This window comes from Vicugna pacos, chromosome 26 (assembly GCF_048564905.1).
Source record: "Vicugna pacos chromosome 26, VicPac4, whole genome shotgun sequence".
Lineage (NCBI taxonomy): Eukaryota > Metazoa > Chordata > Mammalia > Artiodactyla > Camelidae > Vicugna > Vicugna pacos.
Window position 1 is genome coordinate 12543936 of NC_133012.1, and position 19760 is coordinate 12563695.

At 45.5% G+C, this 19760-nt stretch overlaps 1 protein-coding gene across 3 annotated transcripts in view; it reads left to right on the forward strand.

Annotated features, from left to right (window-relative positions):
• The window catches only part of PRAG1 (PEAK1 related, kinase-activating pseudokinase 1), a 136832-nt gene that overhangs the window by 41519 nt on the left and 75553 nt on the right, over positions 1-19760 (forward strand). For 2 of the 3 annotated variants that reach the window (XR_012064478.1, XR_012064479.1), the window contains exons 6-7: positions 2051-3809; positions 10331-10534. Coding sequence is in view for 1 of the 3 variants with exons in the window: in XM_006201158.4 (XP_006201220.1) it covers positions 2051-3208 (1158 nt within the window). In the remaining 2 variants the exon portion in view is untranslated. Of the gene's footprint in view, positions 1-2050; positions 3992-10330; positions 10535-19760 lie in introns of those variants that run through there. The other variant, XM_006201158.4, reaches the window with a different exon arrangement.

Here is a 19760-nt window from a genome sequence, read left to right on the forward strand (position 1 = left end):
TCCACACACAGTGGTCAGTATTTACATGCAAGACCATTTTTGAGGACCCCTCCAAATTTCCTAGTGTTCCAAAAGACTGTCATTTAAAAACCGAATACAGCTGGATGGACTAAGGTAAGAAAGAGCCTGTAGCAATACCCTTTACATGTGTATCCTGAAATCGTTTTTGTTAGTGTCATAGAAAGCAAGGTCTGGGAGAAAATGTACTTCCCTTTTATTTCTGTTCTACTTCTCTAGTAGAGCGGTCACTAAATTAATGTGCAACCCTCCCAGCCCCCCAATTATCTTTTAAAAAGTTTCCTCAGAGGCTGAACTCTTTTATACCAGGTTTCAGGCTGAGAAGGTTTGTAAAGCTGCAGTGTAAATAAATCTCTTTGAAAAGGTGCTTGCAATAGAACTTCTAAAAACATCACCTGTAAGCATTGTGGCACTTTGTAAACACTGCTGTAAGCATTTGAATGCAGCCACGCAGCAGCCCGAAGGGTTATTTTGAGGTTGTTTGCGGGATGATATTATATAGGTGGAGGCAAGATGCCTTTCTTCTCAGGATTACACACTGATCCTTACCTTTCTATAAAGCACGGCTGGGGTTGCATCATCTTTTGAGAGGGGGTGCCCACGGACCACCGTCAGTCCTTTTCAGTAATTAGAGGGAAATCGAGGCCTAACAGGCCATTATGTCTAGCTCAAGACTGTCAAGTTGTGTGGCCATCAGATGCAGATTCACATTGCTCAGCATCCTCAGGCAGCTGGTGCTGTCAGTAGTGCAAGTGGAAGATATAGAAGAGTCAAGAAAGAGACTATGGGAATTCCCCAGAGGAGCTTGAGATCATTTACGTGTTTATTCCCACCTTCAGTTCAGAGGGAGCCTTTGGGCCCTTTGGATTTCCTATTCCCTGGAGAGCTTTCTGGTTTTCTTTTTTTTTTTTTTTTCTTCAGCTGCTATGACTCACTCTTAGAGGAAAAGTGTGTGGCTTCCACTTAGCGGCTCACTAAAATCAGCTGGTCATGCCAGCCAGTAGGCAGGGCATATTTCCCTGGCTCTAGAAACTCGGGCATCCTAAGAGAATTTGACCAAGTCCTAGAGGTTTAGGACCTGGGTCAGCTCTAAAGTTCCCTAAGAAGGGAGCATCCCAGCGGTTAGACACACCTGCTGTCAGGTAGCTGCTGATTCCCATGTGAGGCTGATTGCATGTGTAAGCACTTACCTGGCTTCCTGAGAATCTGTTGTCCCACACACTGTGCAGAAGGATATCTTCCTCCCAGTTCCAGTGGGCCACACTGCACACTGTTCTGCAGGGAACTCACTCTTGCTGGGTTGAATGATAATTTTAGGTTTAACTTTTTAAGAAATTGCCAAACTGTGTTCCAAAGTGATGATACCATTTTACATTCCACCAGCAAAATATGAGAGTTCCCATTTCTCCATATCCTAATAGACACTGACATTTTATTATAGCCATTCTGGTGGGTGTCAGCTGGTATCTTGTGGTTTTGAATTTCATTTCCCTCATGACTCATGATATTGAACATCTCGTGTGCTCATGACCATTTACATATTTCTTTGGTGAAATGCCTATAAATATCTTATGCCTACTTTTTGACTGGGTAATTTATCTTATTACTGCATTGCAGGAGTTTTAGGTAAATTGTGGATAGAAATCATTTTATCAGACAATGTATTTTGCAAATATTTCCTCCCACTCTATTTCTTGTCTTTCCATTTTGTTAGTATCTTATGAAGCACACAAATTTTGAATTTCAATAAAGTCAAGCTTATCCTTTTTTTGTTTTATGGCCTATGCTTTTGGTGTGGTATCTGAGAAATTTTTGCCCAACCCAAGGTCTCAAAGATTCTTTCCTATGTTTTCTTCAGAAAATGTGTATGTTTTGACTCTCACACCTAAGTCTCTGTGATCCATTTTGAGTTGATTTGTGTGTACAGTGCGAGGTTGGGGTTTGAGTTCACCTTTTTGCATGTGGATATCTAAATGTCCTAACACCATTCGCCAATGATGGCTCTTGACCTGACTTCTCCTTTTCCCTACAGATCTGCAAAACCCCTGAGCCCAAAACAGCCTCATACTGCAGCCCTTCGGTGCCCGTGCACTTCAACATCCAGCAGGACTGCGGCCACTTTGTCGCTTCGGTGCCCTCCAGCATGCTCACCTCTCCCGATGCACCCAAGGACCCTCTGTCTGCCCTGCCCTCACATCCCCCTGCCCAGGAGCAGGACTGCGTGGTGGTCATCACCCGAGAGGTGCCCCACCAGACCGCCTTGGACTTTGTGCGGGGTTCAGCCACCAGCCATCAGTCTGAGCCTGAGGTGTATGAGCGCCGCGTGTGCTTCCTGCTCCTGCAGCTCTGCAATGGGTTGGAGCATCTGAAGGAGCACGGGATCATCCACCGAGACCTGTGCCTGGAGAACCTGCTGCTGGTGCATTGCACCCCCCAGGCCTCCCCTGCTCATCCCACCCCTCCTGTCTCCTCTGCCGCCTCCAGCGCCCCTCTCACCACCACATCCCCTGCCCCTGCTGCTACTCCCTCTTCTGGCCCCTCTCCCACCCCTCCAGCTGCCCCCGCCTGTCAGGGAGGGCCCAGTGAGAAGCACTTGCCCCGACTCATCATCAGCAACTTCCTGAAGGCCAAGCAGAAGCCTGGAGGCACCACCAACCTGCAGCAGAAAAAGAGCCAGGCCCGGCTGGCCCCCGAGATCGTGTCTGCCTCCCAGTACCGCAAGTTTGATGAGTTCCAAACGGGCATCCTCATCTATGAGCTGCTCCACCAGCCCAACCCATTCGAGGTGCGGGCCCAGCTTCGGGAACAGGACTATCGGCAGGAAGACTTGCCCCCCCTGCCCGCCCTGTCCCTCTACTCGCCCGGCCTGCAGCAGCTCGCCCATCTGCTGCTGGAGGCCGACCCCATCAAGCGTATCCGCATCGGAGAGGCCAAGCGCGTGCTGCAGTGCCTGCTGTGGGGGCCCCGGCGGGAGCTGGTGGAGCAGCCGGGCACCTCGGAGGAGGTGCTGTGCACCACATTGAACAATTGGATAGACATGAAGCGGGCCCTCATGATGATGAAGTTCGCGGAGAAGGCGGTGGACCGCCGGCGAGGGGTGGAGCTGGAGGACTGGCTTTGCTGCCAGTATCTGGCATCAGCGGAGCCCGGAGCCCTTTTACAATCCCTGAAGCTCCTGCAGCTTCTGTGAGGCAGCCCCCGCCCACCTCCATGCCTGACCCTCTTCCTGACCCTTGTGCCCTGCCTTGTCTTGGAAACATCTGTATCTCCCTGGGAAATGGTACAAATGACTGTCGTACTTGGATGTAATATATATATATATATATATATATATAAAATATATGAATACAAAATGCTGACAATGTCATTGCCCACTCTGGTCTGGCCTCATCTTTTTTTCCCCTTGTTCAGAAGCCAAGGAAAGTTTTATTTTTTGATCAAATAATCAAATAACGGGGAGCGAGCTTGCTCTGTAGAGCCGACGCTCTCCCTCAAAGGCCCTTTAAGCGGCTACTTTAAGGTTCTCAGCAGCGGGGAAGGGGCAGTGTTCTCGCGAGGGGTGGTGTTCTCGCGAGGGGTGGCTGAAGCGTGGCCGCGCGTGCGCAGGCTCCAGTTTGAGGGCTCCAGATCGCAGTGCCGGGCGCAGCGCTTTTGCGCGACCGGTGAGCTGCAGTTTCAGGAGAAGCTGTCTGCCACCGGGAGCTCTTCTCTCAAGGGTCCAGCGCAAGACCTCTGCACAAGGCACGCCGTGAGCGAGCGAAGCCAGACCAAGCAGCACAATGGTGAAAAAGGTTAGACTTTATTATGTTTTTATTTCTCGGGAATTGTTAATGGGCTTTGCTGGTGACCAAATCTTGTTTTTCCCTGCAGTTCTGTATATCTCTAGCTCATTGCAAGGTCCCTAGGATAATGTGGCCAGCAGAACGGAGCCTGGACTCTGGCCTAACTATGGAATCTCTTTACCCTCTTGTCAAATGCCTTTTTTTTTTTTTTTTAAAAGCCTCCATTTTTAATTAAACTTTTTGGTTGAGTAGTGAGCAGAGCTTTTTTTTTAAATCTCCAAGTGCGTTAATATCTTTGGTGGATAAAAGTGTTTATAAGCCTCTGAAGCACTGGCTTCAAGACCACTTGAAGTATCCTTGATCTTCCACTTCTTACAGGATAGAGCAACAGGCCGCAAGGCCCCAAGCCTGTCAGGACCAAGTAATCTTCCCTGTTTCTCTCTCTTCACCTAACAGTCTCTTAGGAAGAACCTAGACACAGCTGGTGTGATCCTAGAGTTTCAGAATTCAATCCTAACTGCTCAAAATCCATTTCCAAACAGCCAAAGCTGGTTATCATTGGTATCAGAGGCCTGGCTGAAAACAGAAGCCACTCCAGGTGGTTCAAATAACAAGACATTAACGGGACGACTTAGAGAGGTATGGACAGGGTTAAGAGAAAAACAAAGGAGGATGAGGCAAAAGCAAGGGCTGTGTTGGGGAGGATTACCTATTAACTCAAGCTGTTTCCTGCCTGTCATCTCCAGGCCAAAACCAATGGGATGTCATACAGCAAGGGGTCCTTGATGATGCAGTCGGCCTCCCTGTGCAGGGTCAGGAGGAAAGGATGGGGTGCCAGGTGGAAAACAGCCCACTGCTACTACTGTTCTAAAAAAGGCAAAGGCAAGTATAGAGCTCAGGTGTTCCCACTTTTAGAATACTAGTCGCTGCTCTTCTAAGCTCCTTTGGGTTTCCATTTTTAAAAGCTCACTCAGTTAATAGACTTATTGGCACCTACTACCTACTGTAGTATTTGTTACCATGCCTTTAAAAATGCACAAAGAAAATTAGGAAGCCCCAGGTCTTTCCTCCTCAAAGTTTGACACATAAAAGTCACTCATTACTCATTTGAAGGGAAACAGCTCAAGACCCTTGTATTTCTACCTAAAGGGTAATCTTCCGACCTCAGAACTAATTAATTTCTCAAACCTGTTAGCAACTATGGGCAGTTTTAAAACAAATGCAAAGATCTTAATGGATGTTGTAGAAACCTAGGAATGTGGCTAGCAGCCAGGATGGGGAAATCTCTCAAGTCCCCTTCTGCATATTCATTTCACTCCTTTTGCAAGCTCCGCCTTCCAGTGGGGAACTCCAGGAGAACAAACCCACATTTCCAGGCATCCTCAGGGAAACCTAGGGCTACAGAGCATATTTGTCATTTCATTTGTTGCTTGAACTGGCTAAAACAAACTTCCAATTATGTACAAGAGAAAGAGTTTTGGACATGGGAATCATAATTCTCCATAGGACTCATCTCTTTCACGGGATATTATTTTATCAGTTGTTTCTTCCTGGAAAGTTTCCAGGCAAACCCTCCTCCGCCCTTGATTTACTGTCTTTTGCTTTCTTGTCCTTTCTCACTTCAAATAAATAAACAATGGCGAGGGAGGAAACATATTCTTTCAGGGGAAGGCAGCGCTACTTGGAAATACATGTCTCAAGAGGCACATTTTAAACCTCTGAATTAATTGCACCTTTTTTATAGGCCACCCACTTTAGGAAAAAAATAACTTGAGATGGTGGAAAGGTTTTAAAATGAACCCAAAAGTAAAGGTGGAAAGAGAAGGAACTCTAGCAATAAGTTCTAAATGAGAAGAAAGGTGGTAATCAGAAAACTTATTTCTGAGCTGTCTGTCCACCAACTTAGAAAAGTGGAAAACAACTGGTTGTAGAATTCTTTGTGTAATTTTAGGAAACAGTTTATGGGAGGAACAAACCTTTTCCCAGTGCTTGGTTTTGAAGGGACTTTGTCAAGGATTTCCTGTTTTAGAGGCATCAAATAACGTTCCCAGTAGCACACAAAAATAAAAAGGCATTTTTCTAGATAGGGCAATTTCTTATATCCACCGTAGGTGAAATTCTGGTGAGAAGCATTCAGGCCTAGTTTCTTCAAGGTGGTTATACAGGGCATTCACCACCTACTCAACTCCCTGAATCAGCTCTTTCCCTGAATGGTAAGTCACGTGGCCATAGATACTCAGTTTGGCAAATAGCTTCAATCACACAGAATTCAGGGGCTCATGATCACTGGTTTTTTGTTACCTCAAAATATACCAAGGATGCATGGCTCTGCCTCATACAAAGCTCAAGCACCAAACAGATTAAGTCCAAAAACAAGAGTATGTTCCATAAGACAGAGGTTCAGAGTAAGTGGGGACCTTTGTATGATGACAGTCTTGTAACATCTGGCTGTTTAATAGTCCTGTTGTCTGTGAGTTCATCTATGTTTCTTGGCTTTAGACCCAGCTACTGGTATTTATCTCCAGGTTTTTCCCCCTCCAACTCTAAGTCAAGTCGCCCCCACATCCTTTCCACATTGCAATTTTGGCTGTTAACGGGCCTTTTCCTTTTTCATGCCAAGTTGTGGAATCTTTTTCTTCTCCTAAATTCTTTCCTGTAGGCGTTTCTAAGCAATCATCGAAATTATTATATCTTTGCCAGAAGCAAGATAAGCACTTCAGGGATTATTTGTTTATCATAATACATGGCTCAGATCTAAAAAGACAGGGCTCTGGGGAACTGTAGTTACCACTCTGAGTGTCACGTCCTGGTTTTCAGAAGCTAGGGGCTGGAGAAAGCTCTTTTGTGATGTACACATGTGCACAAAACAATTATGAAGATTCTGAAGAGGGAAGGCACATGTTACTTTAATGACTTCTCTAAAATGTGTTCTTTAAGTATACAACCAATAAAGGAAGCAGCCCTTTCCCGCTCTGATGAATGTCTATAAATCTTTGAAGATCTAAGGATAGGCTTATTAGAATAGTAGGTTTATAAGGTAAAATCAGCATGACGTATTTAATACAGGCTGAAGTAAATGGAATTGATTTATTGCAAACCAAAATTTAAACCAGCTGCTGTCATTACTAAAAATGAAAGACAATAAAACATTTGGGGCAAGTTCTATGGGATGAATGTCTTGACAAATTACTCTTTCCTCCTCTTCCAATGCTAATTAATGCTGTTAAAGGATAGTCAAGGAAACCTACTCCAGACAACAGATGCCTTTAGAGGATCTGTGTCCTGGAAAGGAGGTCTTCAGGAAAGGAGTCCAAATTAACCCAAACATATATGATATCATTGACTGGGGGGAACTGGGGCTGGATGACCAGAACTTCCGTGATCGATTTGGATCTTTACTGGATCCTGGATACTCAGGTCTTCTCTGATCTGCATCTTTCCTCTGGAGACTTGATTACATCCTTCCCAACTTTCTGGAGTAGGGGAAGCAAAGTCAAGTGTACTCAGGATTTTTCTGCATGCCAACAAGCCAGCTTATTGGAAAATCCCAATGGGACTTGAACATACATGTTTATCACATAAATCTAAATACTGGATTCAAATCTTCCCAGATCCTTTACCAGAAGCGGTAACAGCTATTTCCTGCAAAAACACTGACCTGAACACCAAATGTCCTTAGCTATCAAAAAGTTCATGTATGATATGAGGACCTAAAGGTCATTCTTTAGACTCCTGACTTAGTGCTTTATCAGGGATCACCAGTCATAGAGGCAGGTTGAGGGAACTGAGCATGGGAACCGGACTCTTCTTCTGAGGGTAGAAGAGAAGGCAGGAAATGAGAAAGCAAGATTCAGAGGCAAACCACCTTTACCACTTGCCTGGATCCAGCCCTGACGACTTTCCACAACCCCCAAAAGGATATTCTTGTGTCTTAGTCCAGTCGGGCTGCTGTAACAAAATACCATACACTGGGTGGCTTATGACAACAAGATTTTATTTCTCACAGTTCTGGAAGCTGGGAAGTCCAAGACAAGGTGCCAGCAGATTCAGTTCTGATGAGAGCCCATTTCCTGGTTTATAGATGCCATATTTTCACTGTGTGTTTTCACATCGCAGAAGGGGCAAGGGAGCTTGCTGTGGTGTCCCTTACAAGACCACTTCCCATTCACGAGGGCCCTACCCTCATGACCTTATCAATTCTCAAAGGCTCCATCACCTAATACCATCACACTGGGAATTGAGTTTCAATGTATGGATTTGCGGGAGACGCAAATATTCAGTCTTCAGCATCACTCTTGTCAGACCTTTGCTGGGATCATATAGACACCTTTACATCTATTCTGTTCTCAAAGAGCTGCAGTGATAATGGAAGATGTTGAGCTCTAGATTGGGTAGATTTCAATTTCCGAGTTCATAGATTACTTAAAAAGTCAGAAAGGCTTTAAGAAATGTACATTTTATCTATGTCCTTTCTTTACTGACCATTCCCATCACCATGATGATGGAATTAATTTTCAGTTTTCCTAAATGAGTAACGGAGCTCGCCTCTCACCTACCCCTCAGTCTTTTGAGTATATAAACCATAACATGGCACTAAAAGCCCAAACTATTCTAAAAGATATACTCAGCAAAGTGTCACTACCCCTCATCCCCTGTCACCATCCTTCCCACCCTGCTCTCACCCGTCCCTTGTAGTCACCCATGCCCTAATTCCTCCTTTCTTCTTCCTGTGTTCCGTGTGCACCAAAGAGCAGATGCATATATATTTCTTCTGTCTCACACAAAAGTTAGTAGATCAGGGATGCAAGAGCACTTTGCTTTTCTCTTTTAGCAGGGTGTCAGCAGAAGCTTTCTTAAAGTGAGGAACAACTTGATCCCTCACTGGATTCAGAGAATTCAGGGATTTCATCGCCCTCTACTCAGGCATTAAAAGCATCATTTGTGCAGCTTGAAGAGCATCATTCACTGGAGTGTGAATTGACACCTTACTGCAACTGCTCCTTGGTTCTTAGACAGCCCATGTCATTTCCGTGGAGAGAGATGGACTGTTTTTCCTCCCAGATAGAAATCCTGAGGTGTACCCCAAACCGCAGTCAGCATTGGCAGCAGACCCCTAAGTTCAGTGATGAAATTCATCCTTGGCCCTCGCTCCTGGAGTGGCACTGCTGGTTCTCGCACTTGGAACCCAGCACTTCTTTGATAAGCTTGGCATTGATCCCTGACAGCAAACCCGACCTGCTGATGATGGCTGGGTCTCAGAGGAAAATACTTTCAGTATGATTGTCCTGAAACAGCGTTCAAGGAAGAAAAAGATTGTGCTACTCTGCCGCTTGGCTTTTCTGTGGCTCCAGTGTGGTCGTTTCTTTCCCTGGCTGTAGACACTGCCATGTAAGCAGCAAGAACTCCACTCATTGAAATTGTTTACGGAGCTTAGACTTAACTCTTCAACAAAAGGAGCCTGAGCTGTTGGTCTTGGCTGAGTTCAGTGTGAGTCATGTGCTCTTTCAAGTACCTGATTGGGTCTGGACAGAGTGAAGGGGCTCACTGGCTGTTCTGTCCGGTGGAACGTTTCCACGTGGAGACAAGGAAGGTGGGGTGGAGAGAAGTGGAGGGGCAGGGGGAGCTGTATTTCCAACACAGAAGGCGCACAAGGGCACATCAGGGAGAGCCTTCTGGCCAGTGCTGCCTCTGCCCCTGCAGCTGGAGCTGGCAGCCTCCTCCCAGCTATGAATCACACATTTGATTGCAACCCTCATCCTGCAGACGGGCCCCGAGCCAGCTGCTGGGCCCTGGTTTATCGCCGGGCAACCCCCTTTGTTTCAGCTCTGAAAAGGCAACAGCCCATTGGAGAAAGCACTGGAATGAAGAAAACCAAGGGCATTGTGCCCTCGGGTTTGCTGCCCTTTGGGGGAGGATAACTATTTCTGACCAGCATCCAGCTCACCAGGATACCTACAAAGGGGCTTTCACCATGGTGCACGTAGGCCTCTGGGAGCTGCTCTCCAGGAGAGTTTGCTGGAGAGTTGGGATTATCACCTTCCAGGGAACAAGCCCTGGAAGGTCTGGAATTTCTCCTCTGTGGTACCTCTAACATGACCATGAAGGGACGGAAAGGACGTAGGAGAGAGACACTTGATATTCCTTGAGTGATGTTGTTAAGAGCACGCCACAAGCCCTGGCAGTGGCTGCCGCTGGGCTCTGTGTGGTGTCTGTGTGTCTGTAAGCGGACACCACGACATGTAGTGAGCAGAAACCGGCCATGTAATCCAGTTCTTTGTCAGGCTTTTGCTCACACACCCCTGTGGTCTGAGCACCGAGAAAGGAATGCCTTCACACCAGCAACCTTTCATTCCTGGGCTCCCTGGGTTGCATAAACACAAGTTTCTAGTTTGGCGTCAAATGAAAATATTGGAAAACTATGAATGACATAATAATAGTCTCTTTGTTTACCTGACTTTTCTAAACAACTTAGAGTCTTGGTATTCGAAATACCGTTTTACCTCCTTACAATACTTCTCTGATATATTTAGGAATCAAGACACAAAATATACGTTTTAAGAGAAAATCGAGGTCTGGAAAGGTGAACTGATAGGTGAAGTGTAAACCAGGACTGGTGTGTAGACTGCATGCCTTCCAGTCTCTGCTAAGCATCGCTGTGTGATCGAATGTTTCCTGGGGACCCATGGACATCCTGGCTGTCCTTCAACATTCAGCTCAAGCTTCACCTCGCCCAGGTAAGGCAGCATCCCTTTCAGCCCTGCACTCCCTCACTCTGGGTCACTCTCGACCCCATCCTCCTGACTCACTGCTTGGAGAGGTAGGCTTTGTTTTGTATCTCATTATAACAAGAGTGGTGATGTAGTATGTTCCTGTCTAAGTCGACCATGAGCCCCTTGCAGGCATTGACCACGTCTGAGACAACTTCATTTCCCCATTCCCTAGCCCCTTATCTTGTATACAGTGGGTGCTTAATAAATGCACTGATGGTGTTTATGAAGATGTGTGGTTTACAGTTGATGGCTGTGACCACTGCTCGGGAAAAATGGTGGCTCACACATCACCCAGGGCCTTCCAGTGAGCCAAGCACTTCCACATGCCGTATCTCACAGCAGCCCTCTAAGGTGGCGCAGCATCCCCAAGCACAGAGCGTGACAGGGAGCCTCAGGGAAACTAAGTGACTTGCTGGAGAGGCCTAATGATGGTGAGTGACAGGACTCAGTCTGGAACCACGTCATCTGTGGTCAGACCCAACATTCTCCACATTTCTGAGGAATGATGCTCTGGCCTTCACGCAGGGACCCCAAAAGCCTCTGTCTTTTACACCTAAGCTGTCCTTTGTTTTTCCACTGCAGTAGTGACTACAGTGAGCTCCATCACTAATGTCAAAAGTTAAATTCAAAGGAACATTTTACAATTTCTCAAGCATGTCATGCAAACACCATCTGACCCTCTGAGATGTGTAGGAATGAGGTGGGTACTAACAGATGCACCCAAGTTTTATTGACATCATTTTCAATTGAATTACCTTACGTGCACTCCCAGAGTGACAGTATCCCCCTTGGTACCCAGAGGGAGAACATTCTCTCTTGGACCATCTGCTCAGCCCTGATCAGTGCTCTGCCAAGCTGCTGCCTCCCCTGCGCTGAGGCCTCAAGGGGCCTGTGATGGGCATGTGGGGCATGTCCCAGGCAGCAAACTCAACTTGACACTACTGTGATTCCACAGTCACTTTCCTGTGGTGTCTCCCTCCCCTCAGGCTTGTCAGCCTAGTGTCCAGCCCCAGCCAGGACAGCCGGACAGAGCAGTGTGGTTTCTTGGCCAGACTGCTCTAAAACACCAAATACCATTTCCTGCCCCCAAAATGAGGCTCCCTGCACAGAAAGGGAGCAGGAGTTTTCAGACTCCTCAAGCTGCTTATTTTTCACTCTTTAGTGGGAGATTTTTCACCTTTAGACTAAGTCCGAGTGTCATTAAGACACCAGCTTGGTGGCACACATGAGGTTTGTAGTGAGGCTGTCCCAGTACCACCCAGTACTGGACACCTGCAGTGGGACTCAGCCGTTCAGGGCTCAGGGCTGAAAGGCTGGGTGCCCTGATGTCTCAGCAGAACTCCGCGCTGTGCATTCATTGAGTTACTTGCAATAGAGAATTTCATGTGACTTCCTAAACAGGAGGTGCACTTTTTCTTCAGTGCTTAGGTAAAACGTAGGATGAAATTTGACAAGAACCACCTGAATTCATAAGTGTACATAAGTTTACAAATCATTGTAATGTTTATCAGTGATTTTTAAGGAATACTGTTGAGCAAAAATTTCCATTATGTAGTGCTCTGTTCTCTGGGTTTCCCCAAATTTGGATCAGCTTTAAGACACACTTCTGTTGCCTGGCAATGGCCCCATGGTGCCTTCCTTTTGAGCTGCTTCTCAGTGTGATGTTCTGACAGCAGGAATTCAGTTTTCCAAAATAATTTCTCAGTCTTTCTGGGATAAGGGATCCACAGACCTCACGAACCTATCCCTGCGTCCCTCACGGCTACAGTCGGTGGAGTTCTGATCTCTGCCTGGTTTCTGTTGGAGAGGTCTGTGAAAGTAAGCTCAGGCCTCAGCAGATTATTTCGTCAGCCTTCATAAAAGCATGTCAGGGCTCTGCCAGGAAGAATCTGGTTTCAGAGGCAACTTTCCTTTTAAAGTGCCAAGGTAGCCGCTGCTACCCAAACTCATGAGGATCACGTTGCAGGAAGCAAAAATATGATAGCATGGCATCTTGGGGGACAAGCTTCTTTCCCGTCCCCTCCAGAGCCTCCAAACAAATAGCTCTCTGGGGGAGTGATGTCTGCATCGAAAGCTGCTTGTCACTCAGTGGACTTCCCAGATGGGGAAGTGTTTGCTTTGGATGAGAATGACTATTCTTTGCATCCGGAGCCAGGAGCTGCCTGCAGTGGACCCTTTCTGGCTGTAGCAGGGTGCATTTTTGTGGGTGCCACGCCTCCCCACCCCCAGCTCTTGTCATCCAGAAAGGTCAGAGGAAGTTAAGACAGTACGAGGGCCCTGACAAGTACTGAAAATCTTCAAAGTGGGCAGAGGCTGCCAGGTGGGCCATGAAGATCATAAAACCTCTTTCAAGCTTCTGTCTGAGTTGATAACATCCAGTTCTTGGTAAAATCTGGGATCTTGAGGGATGCTAAAATTCAATTTTTTGTTAAAGAACACATGAGAGATAGAAATATGTATATCTTCCTGTTTAACTCATTTTTGCATCCATAAGACCTCCTCAGGAAATGTGTCTGCATTAAAAACAAAAGTCGATGAAACGTGTGACATGCCACAATCCTGGAGTGAAGTCGTGCTTTCTCTGTCAATCACTGAACTGTACTGTGATCACTGTTGGATGCCCTGAGCCCTAATGTCCTCAAGTCACTGCTTTTTTGATTACTAGAAATGTGTACGTAGCACTGTTCATCTTCTAAGATCTATGATACTCTCAGAAAGTTTCCCTAAGTCACTTTTGCACCTAGGTGAGACCCTCACTCTGTTGTGAACCACCTGTCCAGCATCCTTGTAAGGAACAGAGTAGCCATGTGGGAAAAAACTGGAGATCAAAGACATGAGCAGGTCCTGTGACTTTTACCTGTGAGACTGATAGAGGTGAAGAAAGGATTGTGGGTTTAAGACAGGGATAGTCAGGCAATGATGGCCAAAATAAGTTAGCACTGAGTCAGGGCTTGAAAAAAGTTATGGTCATTTTTTAAGTGCTGAAACTTGAATAATCCTCACAGACTTGAATAACAGCACTTAAAGTTTACGTGCTCACACACCTCTTTCAAACATACCTTTTAAAATCTATTTTCTGGATGTCTTGTCTCACCAATTCTTGTTTAAATTCTTCAAGGAGAATGACTTTATCCTCTTCTTTTACATCCTTCAAAATATGATCCATGAGTCAGCAGCATTCTGCACCCCTGGGAACTTGCTGGAAACGCAGAATCTCGGGCTCCACCCAGGACCTATTGAGTCAGAAGCTGCATTTTAACAAGATCCCCATGTGATTTGTTTGCACATAGTTTGGGAAGTGCTGCTGTATTCCTTGTATCTCTCTAGATCCCCAGTGTTCAAGCAAAATACTCAATTATCATACAAATGCTTTACTTTTAAAAAACTTGAGGTATATTGCACGTATCAGTTTGCTCATTTATAGTGTTCAGTAGCTTTTAGTAACTTCAGAATTTTGCATTCACCGTCACAATCTTAGAACATTTTCATTATTCCATAAAGAAACCCTCATGTAAACCATCACTTCTCAAGCCCTCGTGCCTCCCAGGCAACTCTGAATCTACTTTCTGTCTTTATAGTTTTGCCTCTTCTGGACATTTTGTATCAGTGGAGCCATGCAGTATAGATGCTTTTTTGACTGTCTTCTTTCACTTGGCATATTTTTCAAGGTTCATCCATGTCATAGTGTGTATCAGTACTTCATTTATTTTTATTGCTGAATAATATTCCATGGTGTGGAGTGGATGTAGTACATTTTATTTGTCCATTTATCAGCTGATGGACACTGGCTTGTTTCCACTCTTTGGCTGCCATGAATAAGGCTTCTGTGAACATTAATGTACAAGTGTTTGTATGGACATGGGTTTTCATCTCTTTGGGGTCTATACCTGGGATTTGAATTGCTGGGTCATACTTTATGTTTTTAAAGTATTTTCATGTGATTCATGTGTAAAAGATGAGGAAACTGAAGGCCAAGAGGTTGTCTTGCCTGTGGAGGAGTAAAGTTATTCAGTTCTATCTTTTGACTTTTAGTGCATTAAACTGGTAAATGGTATAATTGAAAGAGAGTAGGTGAACTAGTTTTTCCAAGATCAACCAAAAGATTTAGTTTACTAAAGGAAGATTGTGATCTTGGATTTACATGGATTAATTTTCTTTCTCCAGTCCTGGATAGTACCTGGGAGCCTGATACAGTTTGTCTAGCTTTTAGACTGGACTCAACTAAAAAAAAAAAGTGTTTCATAACTTTCATTTCTAACCAGGGTTTTCATTGTATAGGGCAATGAAGGGGAGACATTTTTAAGGATAATTACTCAAATGCCAGGTCCAAGACGAGCTCACTCTTCTCAGCTTTCCTATTTTATTTAGGCTAATCAACTGCTTGGTTCCTTATGTTTTTGTCAAGCATTATGGATTAATGTCATGATGAGTTGCTTGTCTGTAGTTGAACAAAAGCTTTATGCATTTCTTTATGATTTATTTATTAGATTTCTGTAATACTTTTCACTTAAGAGCTCATGGTACTGGGCCTGTCATGTTAAGATGTTATTTTTATCATAAACATTTCCAAGCATCTTAGTAATGTTGACAAGACTGTTAACAGGGATGATTCCCAGTAGAGCTAAGGAGAAAGGGCACTAAATAAATTATTAGAGTGGCATAAATATGAACTATTACAGAAACATGAGCTAAAGTACAGGAGAGTCCAGAGGAAGAAAACTAATTTTGTCTTATGATGTGGAGGAGGAGGGGAGTCAGGAAAGATCACAGAGGAAGTGATATTGGAGGTGAATTTTGAAGGATAGTAAGAAGAATGCAGGATAGGTATGGATGAGAAGCACATTTTGTTTTTTAACAGCTGTTTTGAGGTACAACTGATAGATATATAATGAGGTGCCCATATTTAAGCTGCAGTTGGGTAAGTTTCGCTGTAGGAATGCACCCATGAAATCACACCACCGTCAAGATAATGAACATACTCATCACTCCCAAAGGTTTCCTTGTGGCCCACTGTACCCCTCCCTTCTGCCTCACCCCTCTCACCCCACCTTCATCCGCCCCTTAGGTAGCCATTCACATGCTTTTTCCCACCATACGTTAATTTACAGTTTTCTAGAATTATATGTAACTGGCATCATAGCATGTGTACCTTTTCCATTCAGCGTTAGTCGCTTTGAGAGGAATCTATGTTGTCATGTATACCAGGAGTTTACCGTTCTCTTGTTGAGCAGATTTCCACCGTATGGATTTACCTTGTGGTATTCATCACTTTTTGGTGGATATTTGAGTTGTTTCTAGTTTTATGAAACTGCTGCTAAGAACGCTCACGTACAAGTGTTCATATGGACACACTTTCTTTTCTCTTGGGTAAATACCTGGAGCGGAATGACTGAGTCATAGGGTAGATGTTAGTTTAACTTATTAGAGCCCGCCCAATAGTTTTCCAGAGCAGTCATACTGTCATACATACTCACCTGGCCTGTGTGGGACTCTCAGTTCCTCCACACGACTTGGCCTGGCCAGTCTTTTTAATTTTACATGTTTTTTGTGTGTTGGGTTAGGGGAGGGCACGTCTGAGGGTGATTCCCTTGGGAGAAATCACTGAAGTGATGTGAACCCTTTAAATCTCTTGTTTCATGTTGCAAATTGTTTTTCATAAAATTCTTCATTCATTTATCCTCCTAACAAAGATACCATCTTATTGGCCTTCACATCTTGGAGTCCTGCTTCATTTCCTTCAGAATTCCTCTATGGAAAGGGACTGGGGCAGAATATGTGGAGAAGGGTCTTTGGAAGCTTCTTGATATTAGTGTTTTCCTCCACTGTGGCCCCTGCTCTTCCGAGGTCTCCCCAGAGGTAAGAACTCCACCACACAGGTAGAGGGAGAAGGTGAGACAAGCCAGGAAACGCAGACCCTGGAAAGAATGGGAAGGTACTGTTAGGAGCATCCCGGGCTGATTTCCAGACCTTGAGCTGGTTTTCTGCCCAAGTGTAGGACTTACTTGCAGTCCCTTAAAGACAGATGAAAATTACAGCTTTTCGTTTTCTGTCTGTCAAGTGCCACCTCACTGTTAGTAATCACTTATAAATATGTTCATTTTTTTAACATTTTTTATTGATTTATAATCATTTTACAATGTTGTGTCAAATTCCAGTGTTCAGCACAATTTTTCAGTCATTCATGGACATATACACACTCATTGTCACATTTTTTTCCCTGTGATTTATCATAACATTTTGTGTATATTTCCCTGTGCTATACAGTGTAATCTTGTTTATCTATTAAATATGTTCATTTTTAAAATAATTGGTCCATCTAAAATCTTCAGGGGGAAAATTTAGCCCAGAGGTTACATTAGAAGAGAATCTATAACATCTCTTCCAGTTTTGTGGTTCTCCAGAGGCTCTTTCCTCTTAAATAAACATAGGACGACTGCTTCTGTCTCTTTAGCAGTGAAGGTTTCCGCCTTTTCACAGATGTTGGCAACTGTATGGTTCATGCAGTCCAAGCACCAAACCTGGACGTTTAGCCTGGGAATTCAGGGATTTATTTTTCCTGGCAAGGTTTACCCACGAGTCTTCGTTTAGGTAGTCTGTCAGTAGGTTGAGGTTTGTCTCCTTGGACAACTGGCTCACTGGACATGACTCATTGTTAAATACAAGCCAGACCCAGCTGAAGACTGTACAAAGGACATGTCTTCCTGGCTCACAGGACTCTAATCAGAGGGACACTGATGAGAATTGGAGTTAGAATCTGCTTCTTTGTTTTGGCCGGAGTCCTCTGTGTGGTCCGTGGTCCTGGGGGGACATCTGAGTGGCCTTTTCTGTGCTTTGTAGGAGCTCTGAGAGCCTTGTCTTGGGGCACATGAGATGGTCCATGATAAGCTGTTAATGACCGGATGCAACCACTCTTTTAACTTACAATGAAAGTTATTAAAATACGTGAATGATTAACATCCTCTACAGCCAGTGTTAGCAATTACAGTCACTGAAGGAGAGCCTCTGTCCTTTTTCACCACCGTTTCTTTGGAATATCTGCCCACAGTCTTTGTGTTTAGCTGAAGCATTTCTCCAAGAGGGTAAGGCTTTCTCCAGATGACTGGCTTGCTATAGGAGAGAGTCTTCTGAATTTTAACATCAATTTTCTCCTGATGCTGAGTCCCTCTACACTGGACATTGGTTTGTTCTTCTTTCCTCTTCTCACATTATCTTTCTCTCTCACCCTCTTTGGCTTTCCCTTGGTTTCCACCTTCCATGGGGGGAGACATTTCCTCTTGTTAAAATACAGCCCTTAGAGTTCCCCTTCCCACAGGAATTTCCCGGCTCTCTCACTCACCTTGTCTAGATAGATGGTCAGCTCCCCTCAAGAGACACGATTCATTTCCTTTCTAAGTCTGCCCACCTTCCCAGGCAGAGCTCAGACAGGAAACCCTAACCCAGCAGCTAAAACCCAGGAAAGAATTTCTCCACCTGGTCTCCGTACCTGGTCTTTCCCAGTCATTCCAAGTCCTACTTTGGGATAACTGAACTCCAGTGATTTTTTTTAATATAATGCTCCACTGTCTAAGGGCTTATGTTCCTTCTGTGTCCTTTTAAAGGGCAGTGGCAGGAGATACCATTAACTCCACTTTAAAAAAGAAGGAAGCTGGGGGGAGGGTATAGCTCAGTGGCAGAGTGTGTGCTTAGCATGCATGAGGTCCTGTGTTCAATCCCCAGTACCTCCATTAAAAGAGTAAATAAATAAAAATAAATTGAAAAACCTAATTGCTCCCCCCCCCCAAAAAACAGCATAAAAAATAAATTAAAAAAAAAAAGGAAGCTGGAGGACATCAAAGTAACCACAAATTTGGTCACACAAGGGCTCAGAGCCCCAGGGAAGGCCTAAATCTTCAGCTTTTAAAGTTTCATCTGAATCAGGAGGTCTCATGTCCTTTGGGCCAATTTGACCTTTTCCATTGCCCCTCTGAGGACTCCATGGCTGAACTGAAATTTTCCATTCTCCCGAAAACGGAGAAGCACCCCCAGACCCACCCCTTCTTCACGACCACCCTATGTCTTCCTGGTGTTCTTCTCAGCCCAGCTGAAGGGAAGGGTCCCTTTGCAGCGTCTCTGCTCCACACGATGCTGTGACTGAGATGTCTTCTTGTTCCACAGATGATCCCCACTGTGGAGCAGACCCCCATGGCATTGCTCAGGTGATCTCCCTTCCTGGTCCATGGAGGTTCTGAGAAAAGGTCTGCCCTGCTGCCCACCACAAAGTCTCCCTCTGGGTGGAAGGGCAGAGGCCTCCGGGAAGGCAGAAACTGCCCAGTTCCCAGGAAAGTGGCCCCCTCACAGTAAGGGCTCAGAAACCAGCACCCTGGGTGCCCTGGCAACGGTGTGAGGGCAGGGCTGACTGTGAGGTCAGCTCGATGGAATGCTTCCGGTGACACCCTCCCAGTCAGAGAGATGAGGTGAGTCAGAGGGTAGGCCAGCATCCCGACTTAGAGACTTAGATGTGAGCAAAACTGCACCCTGAGGGCAAAGAAAAGAAGGCAGGCGGTGTGGACCCTCCACCTGCCCCAGGTCCCTTTGCTTCACCCAGGGCTCAGGGAGGGGACTTAGCACAGGTCTCATCGACCAAGTCCCACACATTCTCTTCTTGGAACAAATCAAACATTCAATTGCTGCTTGAATGGGTTTGCTCTTCTGAGCTCCTTGGGAGTAAGTGAGTGGGAGGAAACCACATGCTTCCACCAGCCACCTCCGCAAGGAAGGAAGAGTTTGTTCTGGTGAGGACCAGGCAGAGCTGTGCCTTGTCCTCGGCACCCAGGAGGCCATCAGACATGCTTAATCCCTGGGCTGAGAAATGAGGGTCTGCTCTTGTACCACTTTACAGAAGTCTCTCCCCTCAAACCCTTGCAGGGCCCCAGTATCTCAGCAGAATGGATTTAGAACTTAGGACAATTAATTTGCTGACTCAGAAATAGTATCCATGGGCTCAGCGCTTCCAAAGATGGGATCTGGCAGCTGGGAGACAGGGACTACAGGGCCTAATTTTGGAACACAGCCTGTGACTTAAAAGAGAGTAGTTTCCACAGAGGTGCCACAGGCCTGACTGAGGCTTGAGGCCTCAGGCCAGGGTGAGGCTGGGGGGCCCAAGTCCTGGAGCTGGGGCAGGTAGGCGGCTTGGAGCCCTGAGCTGGGGGCC